Source organism: Sphaerodactylus townsendi, linkage group LG09 (assembly GCF_021028975.2).
Source record: "Sphaerodactylus townsendi isolate TG3544 linkage group LG09, MPM_Stown_v2.3, whole genome shotgun sequence".
Taxonomy (NCBI): domain Eukaryota; kingdom Metazoa; phylum Chordata; class Lepidosauria; order Squamata; family Sphaerodactylidae; genus Sphaerodactylus; species Sphaerodactylus townsendi.
Window position 1 is genome coordinate 48447391 of NC_059433.1, and position 13697 is coordinate 48461087.

At 42.6% G+C, this 13697-nt stretch overlaps 1 protein-coding gene across 2 annotated transcripts in view; it reads right to left on the bottom strand.

Moving 5' to 3' along the window:
• The window catches only part of CDH2 (cadherin 2), a 151121-nt gene that overhangs the window by 39026 nt on the left and 98398 nt on the right, over nucleotides 1–13697 (bottom strand). For both annotated transcript variants that reach the window (XM_048507350.1, XM_048507349.1), the window contains exon 3: nucleotides 441–658. In XM_048507350.1, coding sequence (XP_048363307.1) covers nucleotides 441–658 — 218 coding nt within the window. The remainder of the gene's footprint in view (nucleotides 1–440; nucleotides 659–13697) is intronic.

Below are 13697 nucleotides of genomic sequence, written 5' to 3' on the forward strand. Positions count from 1 at the left end.
CACACTGGTATCATGAATAATTTACACACATGTGCAACTCCCCAACTTGATTATGAAAGGCCAAAGCAAAGCCAATATTCCCTGCCAGAAATGCTTTTCTGCTTCTGCTGTAAATTTGCAGTTCCGATATAATAAACTTGATTGATGGGTCCAAGCAAAGAATTGTTTATTTGGTGGTTATATTTAACTGCTTGAATAAACACTGTAATGCTTTCAAGGAGTTTAAAATAAAACAATGACCATGTCCAATCTCAATTTGGACAGACAGACAGACAGACAGACAGACAGACAGACAGACAGACATGTACGTACGTACGTACGTACGTACGTACGTATCCAAATTGGATTCTAAAATAATGGACGGAGAAAAGTTATTTTACAGTGTGTGGTACACACTGTACTTGTCAACATAACTCCAAAGGCAGCTTTTAATATTTTACCTTTTCTGTATTTTGAGGTTCAGGAATTAGTTTCACTGCTGCTTCCCACTGTTCCTGGGTTTCTTTGTCTTTAGCATACAGTAGGAATCTAACAGGTTCTGCAGAAAGCTGAAAGTTTCTAGCAGCATATACTATACCATCTTTACCCACTCTAAAATCTGCTGGTACGCTGCTTTCAAAGTGGACTTTTCTGCTTCTTTCGCAGCTTCGAAACTGCACTGCAAATACACAAAACAAAAAATTAAGGCTCAAAAGGGGAGTTTTAACAAGCATGTTCCCATTCAAAGTAATTTTCTATTGCAATTAGGTCAACACCAAGATTCTACTGTATTAGTAGATTGTTTCCAAGGACAAAATAAAACATGCAGCCTTTTATGATTGTATAAGGGTTTAAAAATAAATCTATTATTGTAACTTACATACTAAAAAAATGAATGAGGACAAAACCTTCCCATTAAGAAACATCTCAATTGCTTTTTAGTCATTATCTGTGAGTATAACCTCCAACAGTGATTTCTATGCAAACCTTGTTGACCAAATTCTAAATTTCCCACTCTTTTCAACTGTATATTTAAGATCTGATTCTCAAACACACATACACAGGAACCAAAATAAGTGTTTAAGTTATCCTCAGTTAAAGAAAAGCAAACAAAAATTGAGATCATCATTTGAGAAGACATTTACTCCAATACAACTTTAGGAGTGACATTAATCCAGAACTCTGCATTTCTTGCACACTTTTCACATTACACAACAGCATCACTATTAAAAAAATAAGCAAATGATAGAAAACCAGAGGCGACCACAAAGCTTGTGAATTATAGTGACAACTCTAAATAGTGATCCACCACACTAGCAAAATGCTCATCAGTTTCAACATGTATGTGTGAATCACAGCAAATGCACTCCTTTGATTGTCCTGGACCAGGATCTAAAGTGCCTGTATAACTTCAATTGAATTTCTTAATGTTTCTTCCTTGGAACTATTCACTACCAAAGCAGTTTGTCATCAGGCTTAGGAGAAGGGCGGCTGTTACAGGAATAACAAGCCTAGAGAAGTTCAACAAATCCAGGTCCCAACAGCTCAGCGCTTGGTGTTGAGAAAGTAGCCCCTTTTGGCATAATTCTGGAATGAACCAAGACAAAAACACCCCTCAAGGTCAGATTATTTGTAACTGATAAAACTTTGCGAGGCGAACTGCAGAAGAAGTCACAAAGAATACTGTGTTTAGTGTCTCATGAGCTGTTTTTTGTTTTGAAGAGAATCATTGATACCTGATGGCATATTTGGCTTAGCAGAGAAGCTATAAGATCAGATCAGCAATAGAACAGACTACCTAATGAGGTTAACTAACAAATGCTTTTTCCTTGTGGAAAAAAAGGTTGGGAAGTAACAAATAGATTGTTTACATAAAATATAGCCTGCATTAGGGTAGATGCTCCAATTTATGAGCCATGATTTCACATCTCCCACAATGGGCAGAGCTGTTATGAAACCTGGACAAATGTTGCTTGGATCAATAAACCATATTTCTATATTAAACTAAGCCTTTTAAGTTGCATTTTCACTGTTACCTTACTGAAATGCACTTATTTTTCAAGTTGTTTTTACTCACTCCCACAAAAGAATTTCATTGAAACACACCACAAAGTTTGTTGTTGTTGAAGGTTTCAGGGAACTAACTCAGCGTCCTGTACTTAGTAAATTCTGTGTCCTTAGTGGGCTACAGCTTAGGCAGACTCCCTTAAGGTTTCCATAAGCCTTCATCTAACTCATGAAAATGATAACAGCCCTGCCCTAAACCACCCCTCCTAAGCACAGCATTTAGTTATTAGTAGTATGTGCAAGTAAGTCTCCAGCTCCTCCTGCTGCAGAGGTATGCCTTTTCCTTTAGATCACAGCAAGGAAAAGGCTGGAGACTCGCTTTAAAAAATCTGGGAGTTCAGAGAACTTGATACACATATTACTGTGCTATTACACTGATATAACACTATCTAATTTGCATTTTTTTTGCAAGAAATGTTTACTGAAGTGAATTAGGTTTTGAAATTGCTCTTGACACTTGTATTAAACAAGGAGGCTGATGAAGGCTGCTAGCACCTTGGTGGACACCCATGGTCCACTCCAGGCACCTCGACAGTCAATGTTGACTTTGAACAGGGGCGGGGCTTGATCCCCAAGAAACCCTTGTTGTTGTGCTGAGCCTTGCACAAGATACTGCAAGACTCCTCGTCAAAGAATTTCGCCTCATATTTGCCAGAACAGGCCAGCTTGTGTTCCATGCTCCAGGAGACTTGACAGAAGGCAACATCTTGACCCTGAATGACAGGAAAGTGCTTGCCATTAACATCTGCGTAGACTCGTAGAGGGCAACATTCTGAGCTCCATTTTTCAGGAGAGGAAAATCTCAATAACAAAGACAGTCTCAGAAGAGATAACAGCGTCTGAGGTAGTGCAGTAGAACAGTGAGATGGTTGGTTCTGTGTAAGTTTTTGCTCACAACCCATTCAACATGGAAAGCACCAGCCAATCCCCACCATTGCCAACCTAGAGAGAAGGCTTCAATTGGCAATTAAAACATATAACAGAATTCCCCTGGTAGCAGAGGAAAGAAATGGCCACCATGACAGCCACAATTTGTTCAGGAGCCTGCCAGTCATCTTCCAGTTGTGTGATTGGTTCTGCCACCACCAATACAGTAGGGAGAAATCTTCAGAAGAACAATGCCAATATCTTACTTCCTGGGCGAATTCAGTCATTTCCTTTTTAAATCTGAAGGGCCATGCGGAGAGACCAGATCTACCTGACCAACAGCTGTTAAGAAGATTTTGCACAGCATATTTATAACAAGTTGTAATTGTTATAAATGAATCCATTTTCCATTTACAAAAAGGGAAAACAAGTTCATTTATAATGACTGAAACTCAGTACAAATACACGGTGCAGAATAACTCTTAGTCTCCTTTCCCTTTAAATTAGAAGACAGACCTAACAGTTGCTTCCTGAGCCAACTTTTTCTTTCCCTACTTACTGCTGCGACTCCTAAAAATGTCAAATCGCTCCCAAAATACATGGAGATAAATTTTCATTATTCCTGGAACTTCAGGAGTGTTTTGAGTCATTTTATGTATTCCGGGCAGGTTTAAAACTGGTTAGACACACCTAAACACTCATCCTCAGAAGAGATATTTTAGAGAAAAACATAATGAATAAGGGAACTCAGACTGATAGCTCCGTCTAGAGGATGATCCGTTTCAGACAAACACTAAACAGAACAGCCCCTTTGTTTCAAAAGCTCTAGTTTAGGTGTCAAACTTGCGGCCCTCCAGATGTTATGGACTACAGTTACCATCATCCCCTGCCAGCATCTGTGCTCAGCTGGAGCACTAACTGAAGGACAGAACATTTTGCTGAATCCTCAACATCAGTAGTTCTGTACAAGTTAATATAAGTAAAAAGGAGAGAAATACTGGATTTTCATAGGATTTGCTTAGCTGTTTGGCCTTTAAAATTTCAATGTGGAAATCCAAAGTCATGAAAATTAAACTCTACACTACATATATCTCCTAAAGGTTGAACCCATACTTGTGACTCTTTTGTGAACTATGCATGAAACAGAAGAAAACAACAAATTTTATGTGATAGGTTACAAGGACTATCAAAATATTATTTGATCAAAAAGTAAATAAAAATATACAAATTAGCTACACAGCATTAGTTAGGTTCCCCTTCTTCCTCATATTCTACAATATATGAAATAACTACCTACTTAGAGGCTCTATGGTAAGTCAAGAGTTTCACAACATAAGGTACCATTTAAACAACCATTTAAACACTTAGACTGTACTCTTCCAATTTTATATATTGGCCGTCATAAGAAAGGTTTTAAAAATCTCCATATAGCAGAATAACTAAAAAGGAAAGCTGGTATCTTCCTCATTGATATTCTTCCTTCAGGCAAGTGAATACTATGAAATTCAATGAAAATGGCTCTCTTTTGACAGGCCCTTGCTGAGACTGTATAAAATTGTCAGTACTGTGGCAGAATTACTCTATTATGCAAAAACTACATATTAAGAAATTATAGTGATATGTATAACTAGCCATAATTAAATTATCCAAACAGCACATATAGTGCTATAGGTATTTTTAATCCCATTGCATGGCTATTGGATTTGTAAATATGATTCTGATCAACTAACTTAATTTGTTTCCGGACTCAAAAACAAAAAGAATAGTCATCAGTTTTCAATTACTAGAGCTGGTCACATTTTGTAGAATCAGTAAAGAAGGAAATTCTAATGTTAACATTTTATTTATTTTTTAAAAAATTATGCTGCCTTTTCACCCAAATAGGGTTTATGGGGGGACAAACATCAAAACATCTGAATGCTAGAACATCATTTATAAATACATAAAATAATTAAATGAAAATAGATAAACCCACAACACAACATCAAAACTAGGCAAAATGACCAGTAACAGTTATGGAGGTATGCCAAAGAAGACAAAAAAGTCTTCACCTGATAGCAAAAAACAACCACAGAAGGAGACAAATGAATCGCCCAGGAGAAGGAGTTCTAAAGTTCTGGTGCTACAACCAAGAAGGACTTTTCTCAGGTTGCTCCCTGTCTAGTCTCAGATTGTTGGGGCACCCAAAGAAGAACCTTCAAAGGGTAAATTCATATGGAGAAGACAGTTCTGATATTCTGCTGCCCCCAAGATATATAGGGCATTAAAGGTCCACACTGGCACCTTAATTTGCACGGAAGTAAATTAGGAGTCAATTTAGATGTAAAAAGACTACACTCTTGTGGTCTCTAAACCAAACAATTACCACTCGTTCAGCCTGACATCAATACTAGGAAAGATCTTAGAGCAGATTATCAACAGGCCGCCTGTAAGCACTTAGAACAGGGGTCTGCAACCTGCGGCTCTCCAGATGTTTATGGACTACAATTCCCATCACCCCTGCCAGCATGGCCAATTGGCTATGCTGGCAGGGGCTGATGGGATGTGTAGTCCATGAACATTTGGAGAGCCGCAGGTTGCAGACCCCTGACTTAGAAGGAAATGCTGTGATCACTAAAAGTCAACATGGGTTTCTCTAAAAAAGTCATGCCAGACTAATCTTATCTCCTTTTTTGATAGTGACAAGCTTGATAGACAAAGAGGTCCCCCATGACATTCTTACAAACAAGCTAGTAAAATGTGATCTAGACAATGCTGTTAGATGGATTTGTAATTGGTTGACTGTCCAAACTCAGAGGATGCTCACCAATGGCTCATCTCCATCCTGTAAAGAAGTGACTAGGGGGGTGCTGCAGGGCTATCCTGGGCCCAATGCTATTCAATATTTTTTATCAATGATTTGGATGATGGAATGAAGAGCATGCTAATCAAATTTGCAGATGACACCAAATTAGGAGGGGGAGCTAATACTCCAGAGGACAGGGTCAGAATTCAAAATGACCTGGAGAAATTAGAGAGCCAAAACTAACCAAATTGATTTAAAAAGAAAAAAAGATTTCAAAAAAATAGATTTTCAAAAGAAATTAGAGAGCCAAAACTAACAAAATAGATTTCAAAAGAGATAAATGTAAGATGCTACACTTAGGCAGAAACAGTGAAAGAACAAATATAAATGGATGACATCTGGCTTGACAAGAGTAAATGTGAAAGAAATCTGGAAGTATTAACAGACTAAAAGCTGGTCTACTAAGTCAGCAGTGTGTTGAGGCAGCCAAGAAAGCCAATGCAATTCTGGGCTGCAGCAATAGAAGTATAATGTGTAGCTTGAGGGATATAATAGCACTGTCCCAATTCAAGAAGGATATTGACAAGCTGGAATGGGTCCAGAGGAGGGGGACCAAAATGGCAAAAAGTCTGGATTCCATGCCCTATGACGGGCAACTTAGGGAACTATGTATGTTTAGTCTGGAGAAGAGAAGGTTAAGGGGGTGACATGATAGTCATGTTTACATATTTGAAGGGATGTCATGATGAAGAAGGAGCAAGCCTGTTTTCGGCTGCTACAGAGATTAGGACAGAGAGTAATGGATTCAAGGTGCGTGAAAAGAGAATCCATCTAAACATTAGGAAGAACTTCCTGACAGTAAGGGCTCTTCGACAATGGATACACTGTATCCGAGGGTGGTGGAGTCTCCTATTTTGGAGGTTGTTAAACACAGGCTGGATGGTCATCTGTCAACAGTGCTTTAGTGGAACAGTGGAATAAAACAACCACAGTGAAGTGCAAAGCCTCTCAATAAATCTGTCATCTTCACAATACATGGGACTATCTGACCCTTGGTATGTTTCATTATGCAGGTTCCATTTTGGCCTAGAAAGTATGTTTCGTCTACATAAACAATCCTTAACTGTGACTTATCTCATGGCACTTCAAAACCATTAGGAGTCACTGTTTTTCATCTCTGCAATTCCCACTTTGCTTCCTGCTTCTTACCTCCTCAGTAAATAGGAGTCTTGTGACACTTCAAAGATTAACAGAATTTCATTTCAGCACAAGCTTCTGTGGACTAGAGCTTGGTTCTTCGAATACAAAAGTTGGCTGTAATCCATAGAATTGTTTATTTTTAACACAACAGGGTAACATAGCTTGAATTCCTTCTCTAATGGTTTCAGCCACTTAAGAATGAGCCCTGGATGTGCTGACATCATAATGCAATCTATCTAATCAGATTTAGTGATATGCTGACATCACTGAAAGTCAAGCCTATTACAATGAGAGCAATGCTTCCAGTACTGATCACAAGGCTGACCTTAGATTTTTGTTAAACATATCCTTCATAATACTCTGGTTCACCACCAGCAATTATCACTTAAATAATACACACCTTTTAAAGGGAAGTTTCAATCAGCTTCCTTATTGGAAAGTGGCCTGTTGGCCTCGTCAAGCATTGCCTAAACTTCTTGAAAAAGGGTTTGGTACGAACTTGAATGAAAAATATATCCAAGCCTGGCTAAATGATGGCACGCTGATTCACTATTTGTGATTGTGAGGGAAATACATGGATTCAAACAGCTGATTCACACGGGTATATCTGAATGCAGGTGTCATCGCAGTTTGAAAATGTAGTTAATATAGTTAATGTCTATATAAGTTTGTTTTCAGAAGAAAAGCAATATACATCAATCCAGGTTAATTTGTTCTTTTTCTGACCTAAAACCTATGGAAATATCTGTTCCTTAGTGACCTAGTACACTTGGATACAAAAGGGACAGTAATCCTGTCATTTTTAAAACCAAAAACAAATATTAATAATGAGAAGGGAGAGAAGGCGTATTTTCAAGTAGAAATGATACCTTCTTATACAAATATCTCCTATTTCCTGCATGCAGCTAATGAAAACACATGTACTGAGGTATGAAGTACAAAAACTGAAGTAATCTTAGTTGGAGTACACTAGAGAACCAAATGATTTACACTCATGTCTCACGATATAAATAATTCATAATAGTTGTAAAATTCTTCTCTAATCTCACATACTTTACCAGTAATCTTCAATTAACCAGCTTCATTTATCAAGCAATTAATGTATACGTTCAGCAAATCTATTATTATGTAATATCTCCAGCTCATATTTTACTCCTTTAGACTTTTTCCAGTTCATTTCCTCCCTTTTTCTAGCAGCCCCCAAAGCCTCGTCCAAAATGCTGAGAGAGTTGGAAGGCGATTTTCTTCATACAGCTCCTTGTACAATCCACTATATGGTAGTCATTAACCAATTAATTAGGACAATACAAGTTCTGGTGTTCTCTTGGCAGCCCACGTATATGTATGGGTTTGTGTCACTGTACTGAAAATAGCCACCTAGCTAGATACCAAAGAATTAAATGTAAAATGACCTGGAAATCTATTATCAAGCACACAAGTAGGTACAGAAGGGGTAGAAACCCAATGGGGGATAATTCAATCATGGGTCCTCCTAAAATATCTCTTTCCATGCAAACGACAGTCCTAAATTCCAAACATTTGGTAGTCATTTTTCTTAATGGGAATTACATCGCACACTACATTGCCCCAGATGTCAACTGTAGGCTGTTTCTACATGGGCATGTAACTCTGCAGCTACTGATACTGTAATGCCAGATAAAGCAGGCACATAAAGAAAGTGCCCTAGATCACCGTCTTGCAAACCTTTCGTTGGACCAGCATTTATACGGCTGGCTCGGGTGGTGTGACCCCCGGACCTACCGTTTGCACAACAGAGTGTCCATTATAGTAGGTTTTTACTATTACTACCACCACTCCCACTGGGAGCCTAGGTGGCCATAGTACCACCCTAGAACTCCCCTCATTGTTACTTGGCACCCCCCGATCTTCAATTTCCTCCCTCCCAACTTCCTGTTTACTGTTTTGATTAGATTGTATAAACTATATTGTTGGTAGGAATTGTGGGTAGCTATTAGAACTGAATTTGTATAAATTGTGGGTAGCTTATCAGAATCGAATTCCAGTATTTATTCCTTTTTGGCTTAACTCGCACCTGTCTCTTTTAGACCAAGGTCCCTAGATTAGATTAGATCAAGGCTGATAGGGTAGGCGTAGCTTCAATCCAACTGTGTTAGATATTATTCTGTAGGGTGTTAGCCAGGCTTTTAGGCAAAGGAGGTTGGCAGAGCCTCATGGGGGCACCAACTTTGGGGCTGGGGATCCCTCGTATTGATGGGGCGGGGTAGATACTGTGGGAGGCGGCGGCCATATGATAGGAAGGCACATTACCGAGATATACTATGCTCGCCTGCCTTCTGACCTCCGACCTAATATCCCGGAGAAATGATGGTGGCTGGGATCAGGGGACACTCTTGCTTCGCCTTTGGTGCTAATTAATGCCAGGGTCCATCAATAATAAGACCGCAGTGCTCCGAGACTTTCTCGGAGCCCAACAGGTGGACCTGGCATGTATCACCAAGACCTGGGTGCGCGAAGGTGAGACCGTCGCCTTAGGCGAGGTCGCGCCCCCGGGTTTCGCGTGCCTTCACCAATCGCGAACACAGGGTCAGCGGGGCCGGGGGCGGTGTAGCACTGTTCATCCGTGAATCTCCTTATCAGAGAGATCTTCAAATTCCCAATTGAGTATTAGCTGTGAGGCATTTATGAGCTTTTTTGCGGATAAGATTGCGTCGCTCCGCCATGACCTTTCGTCCACATTAGCTACAATTAGTGAACTGGAGACTCCCTTGCCGTCTTCAGGCCCTTGCTTGGCCCAGTTCTCCCTGCTCTCTGAAGCCGCTGTCAACAGAGCCTTAGCTGCTGTTAGACCTACTACTTCGTTCCTTTCAGATCCGCGCTCCGCCCTGAAGTTTTGTGAAAAAAAACCTGCGTCGGGCGGAGCTAATGACCCCATCTGTTGAGTAAGTATAATCAACGGGTTCCCTTTGAGCAAGGAACCTTCCCGGATGGGTTGAAGGAGGCAGTGGTCCATCGTTAGATCCGAGTGATCTGGCCAATTACCGCCCCCTCTCGAATCTTTCATTTCTGGGGAAGGTAATTGAGAGAGTGGTGTTGGAGCAGCTTCAAGGTTTTCTGGATGACGCATCGGCTTTCGACCCCTTCCAGTCTGGCTTCCGTGCTGGGCATGGGATGGAGACTGTTCTCGTCGCCGTCACAGACACACTCTGTATTCAGCTTGACCGAGGCGGATTGGCACTGCTGGTGTTGTTAGATCTCACCGCAGCATTTGACATGGTCGACCACGACCTTTTGACCCACCGCCTGGCTGCCTCTGGAGTGCGAGGCACTGTCCTTCAATGGATTGTCTCGCTTCTTCCGGGCCGGAGTCAGCAAGTGAGGTGGGGGGACTGCCTTCCCAGAAGTGCCCGCTTCAATGCAGTGTACCCCAGGGGGCACTACTATCCCCGGCCAAGCTATTTAATACCCATATGCCACCCCTTGCTCCAGCTGGTAATGGAGTTTCAGGCATAGGGTGTGTCATCAGTACGCCAGATGACACCTCAGCTCGGCTTCTGTTGATGGAGGGGGGAGCAGCCGCTGCCCCTGTGGCTCTTACAGCACTGTTTGGAGGCGGTCGCTGGTTGGTTGCGGCAGAGCAGGTTGAAACTGGAATCCATCGAAGACGGAGATCCCTTCTGGCTCGGGCCGCGAGGGGAGGGTCTTTCCAGCCACCGCGTGGGAGGGGGCCACTTTGGCACTGACACCTCTCCAAGCATCGCGAGCCTGGGGTCCACCTGGATTCGCTCTCTTCGTCAATGGAGACCCAGGTGGCTCCATACAACCTCGGGCTGCTTTCTTCCATCTTCGCCAGGCCCGGGACGGCTGGCGCTTTTCCTCTCTCCTAAGCGCACTCTAGCCACTGTGATCCATGCAAATCTTATCAATTTCTCCCAGATTAGACTATTGTAACTCGGCTTCTACGCGGGCCTTCCCATGCGTTTGATCCGAGACTAAAACTGGTCCAGCATGCAGCCGGGCAAGCCAGCCTGCTTGCAGGTAGAGCCACCACCTGGCTACCATATTTCAATCCTATACCTTCGCGCCAGCTGCACTGGCTCCCCGTGGAATTCAAGATCATCTTCAAGGTGCTGGTATTGGCCTTGAAGGCCTTACGCTGCCTGGGACCATCGTATTTTCGCAGACCGGGCGATCACCACCCATACGCCTCCCTGCAACGGCCTCTCCGATCGGTTGAGGCCAATTTACTGGTGGTCCCTGGCCCCTCGGCGACATACTGTTGGCCTCTCCACATCGGCCAGAGCCTTTACGCCTCCCCTGGCCCCGCCCTGGTGGAACGCCTCCCTCCAGCGCTGTCCGGGTCTCTGCGGGACCTTGTTGGAATTCCGCTGCAGGGCCTGTAAGCACGGAGCTGTTCCGCTGTGGGCCTTTGGAGTGAACTGGCCGCTGATGGTGCCCCCGCCCTTGGCCCTGCCCTGGACATCTGGGCCATCTGTCATCTCAGACTCGCCATTCCTCCCTTTTGGAGGGGGGAGGGAATTTTTAGATTACAATACTGGACGCCTTTCCCCCCCTTTTGGGGGAGGGGAGGGAATTACAATAGTGGACTATTGAACGCCATCTATTTTACTGTAATTTATTATATTTATTAGGAACGTTTTTTATGGTTGTCGCTGCTTTTAAATGTTTTAACCACTTATATTGTTCTCCCTCTGCTGTACACCGCCCAGAGCCCTCCGGGGATGGGGCGGTATAAAAGTTTAATAAATAAATAAATAAATAAATAAATAAATAAATAAATAAATAAATAAAGTAAAGTAAAGTAAAGTAAAGTAAAGAGAGACACACACCACAAATTTAAATAATATAATGGAAAGGACATTAAACAGAAAGTTGCACTCATGGATTTCCTGGTGAGGATCAGGGAATAGATGAAAAAGCAGTAATTGAGACCAGCAAGAAAGGGTGAATACTGAAGGGATCATGGCATTTGGTAATAAAATTTGAAAGAAAAGGGAACCTTGGATAATCATCATGCAGGCCCCTTCCGATCTGAGGTAAGAAGGACATCTTCAAGTTTGGGTTATTCCCGCTGACTGCTTAGGGAGGCAGGACTGAAACTTCCACTTATTTTTACCCTGGTGAGTGTTTGTAGTTTCAATTTAATACTTTTCGAGCAAAAAAAATCAGAATAATTTAGAACAGGTAGAACAATTAGAATGGGGGAAAACATATTAACAGACAAATGTGTGTTTGTGCGTGCTATATATCTATATACATAAAAAGCTAACCGTGAATTTGTTACTCATGCCCTAATGCGGAAACGGCTGGACGGATCTCCCCAAACACGGGGTGGCTTCCCATTGTGGGCATGTTTACGGATCTTTACCGGGCTCACAGGTCACACCGGAGCCGAGTAAAAGACATGTTTCCCCAAACCCGCAGCAGACCAATGAGGGGCCACCGTGCTGGGGAGGCGTGGCTTGGACGCCTTCGCAGCAGCGTGCACACACATGCCAGGTGAACCTGCCTGCCACCAGAATCCCCCAGAAACACACCGGGACAGGAAGGAGGAGCGTTCCAGGCTGAGCCGTTTGGAAAAGCTGGTACGCCTCTCCCCTTCCTCCCCCCTTCCCTGCCTACCTCCCCACAGTGAGCCGCAGCAAAGACACAGACTGGTTTCCAAGGTCTGCCTAGAAAAGGAAGGGAACGAGTGGCTGCGTGGACTGCCGGTGGCAACCCGCTTGAGCGGAGGGGTGTTAGGAACAACCAAGCTGGCCCCCGTCGGGGAACGAGGAGGTACTCTCAGCCACACTAACAGCTCCAAAACTCACAGGGAGAGGAAGGAACAGCGTTCCTACCCAAACAGTCCGACACGGCTGTTACACCTCTCCTCTTCCTCCTCCCTTCCTTTCAGACCTCACTGCCCTCAGCCACAGCGAACGTGGCTGGGCCCGCTAGTGTGTGTGTGTGTGTGTGTGTGTGTGTGTGTGTGTGTGTGTGTGTGCGTGTGTGTGTGTGAGAGAGAGAGAGAGAGAGAGAGAGAGAGAGAGAGAGAGAGAGGGAGAGTCAATTGATCCAAACACTCTTCATCCTGCTATTTGCTTCACCAATTTGCATATCATAATTTTACGGAGATATTTTTCCCCGTTATTATTGTCATCTGGTCTAAATTTGTGTAGAAACTCTCCAGCTTATCTTCACTCTTCAGGTGGGCAAGTTGCCCTCCTTACTTCCGAACAGAAGAAACCTTCACAGTGAGTATCCAAGTTCCATTCTTGTTCTGAGGGGGAGGATATCTTCAAACAAGGGATGTCCAAAAGCAGCAACCTTTACTGCATCAGGCAGAAATTACTTTTCCTCCACTACTTGCTGCAGGCCTCTTCAGCCAAAGGCTGCATCTGCTGAAGACATAGAGTATATTATATAGTGGTTGATGAATGTTAAAATGGAAGGCCATGTGGCAGCCCTACAGATTTCTTTGATTGACAGCTGACAGTTAAATGCTGCATATGTGGCCACACTCCCCACTGAGTGGTGGAGATGCCTTTTGGAATAATTATATTACCAAATATATAGGTTTGGACAACTTCCTAATTTTGTAGCTTATTGCGGCCCGGAACATCCTTTTCCCTTTTATTCAATGCTGTTAAATATATGAATAAAAAGTCCATTTTCTTGATGTGTTCTGAGCACTGTATATAGATCCTAAGAGCTTGCCAAACATCCAATGAATGCGAGGGATTGGTCCTTAGGGTATTTAAAACTGTAACAAAATATGGTAAACTGGTAGATCTGAGCTCAATAATAGGTGTCAGGG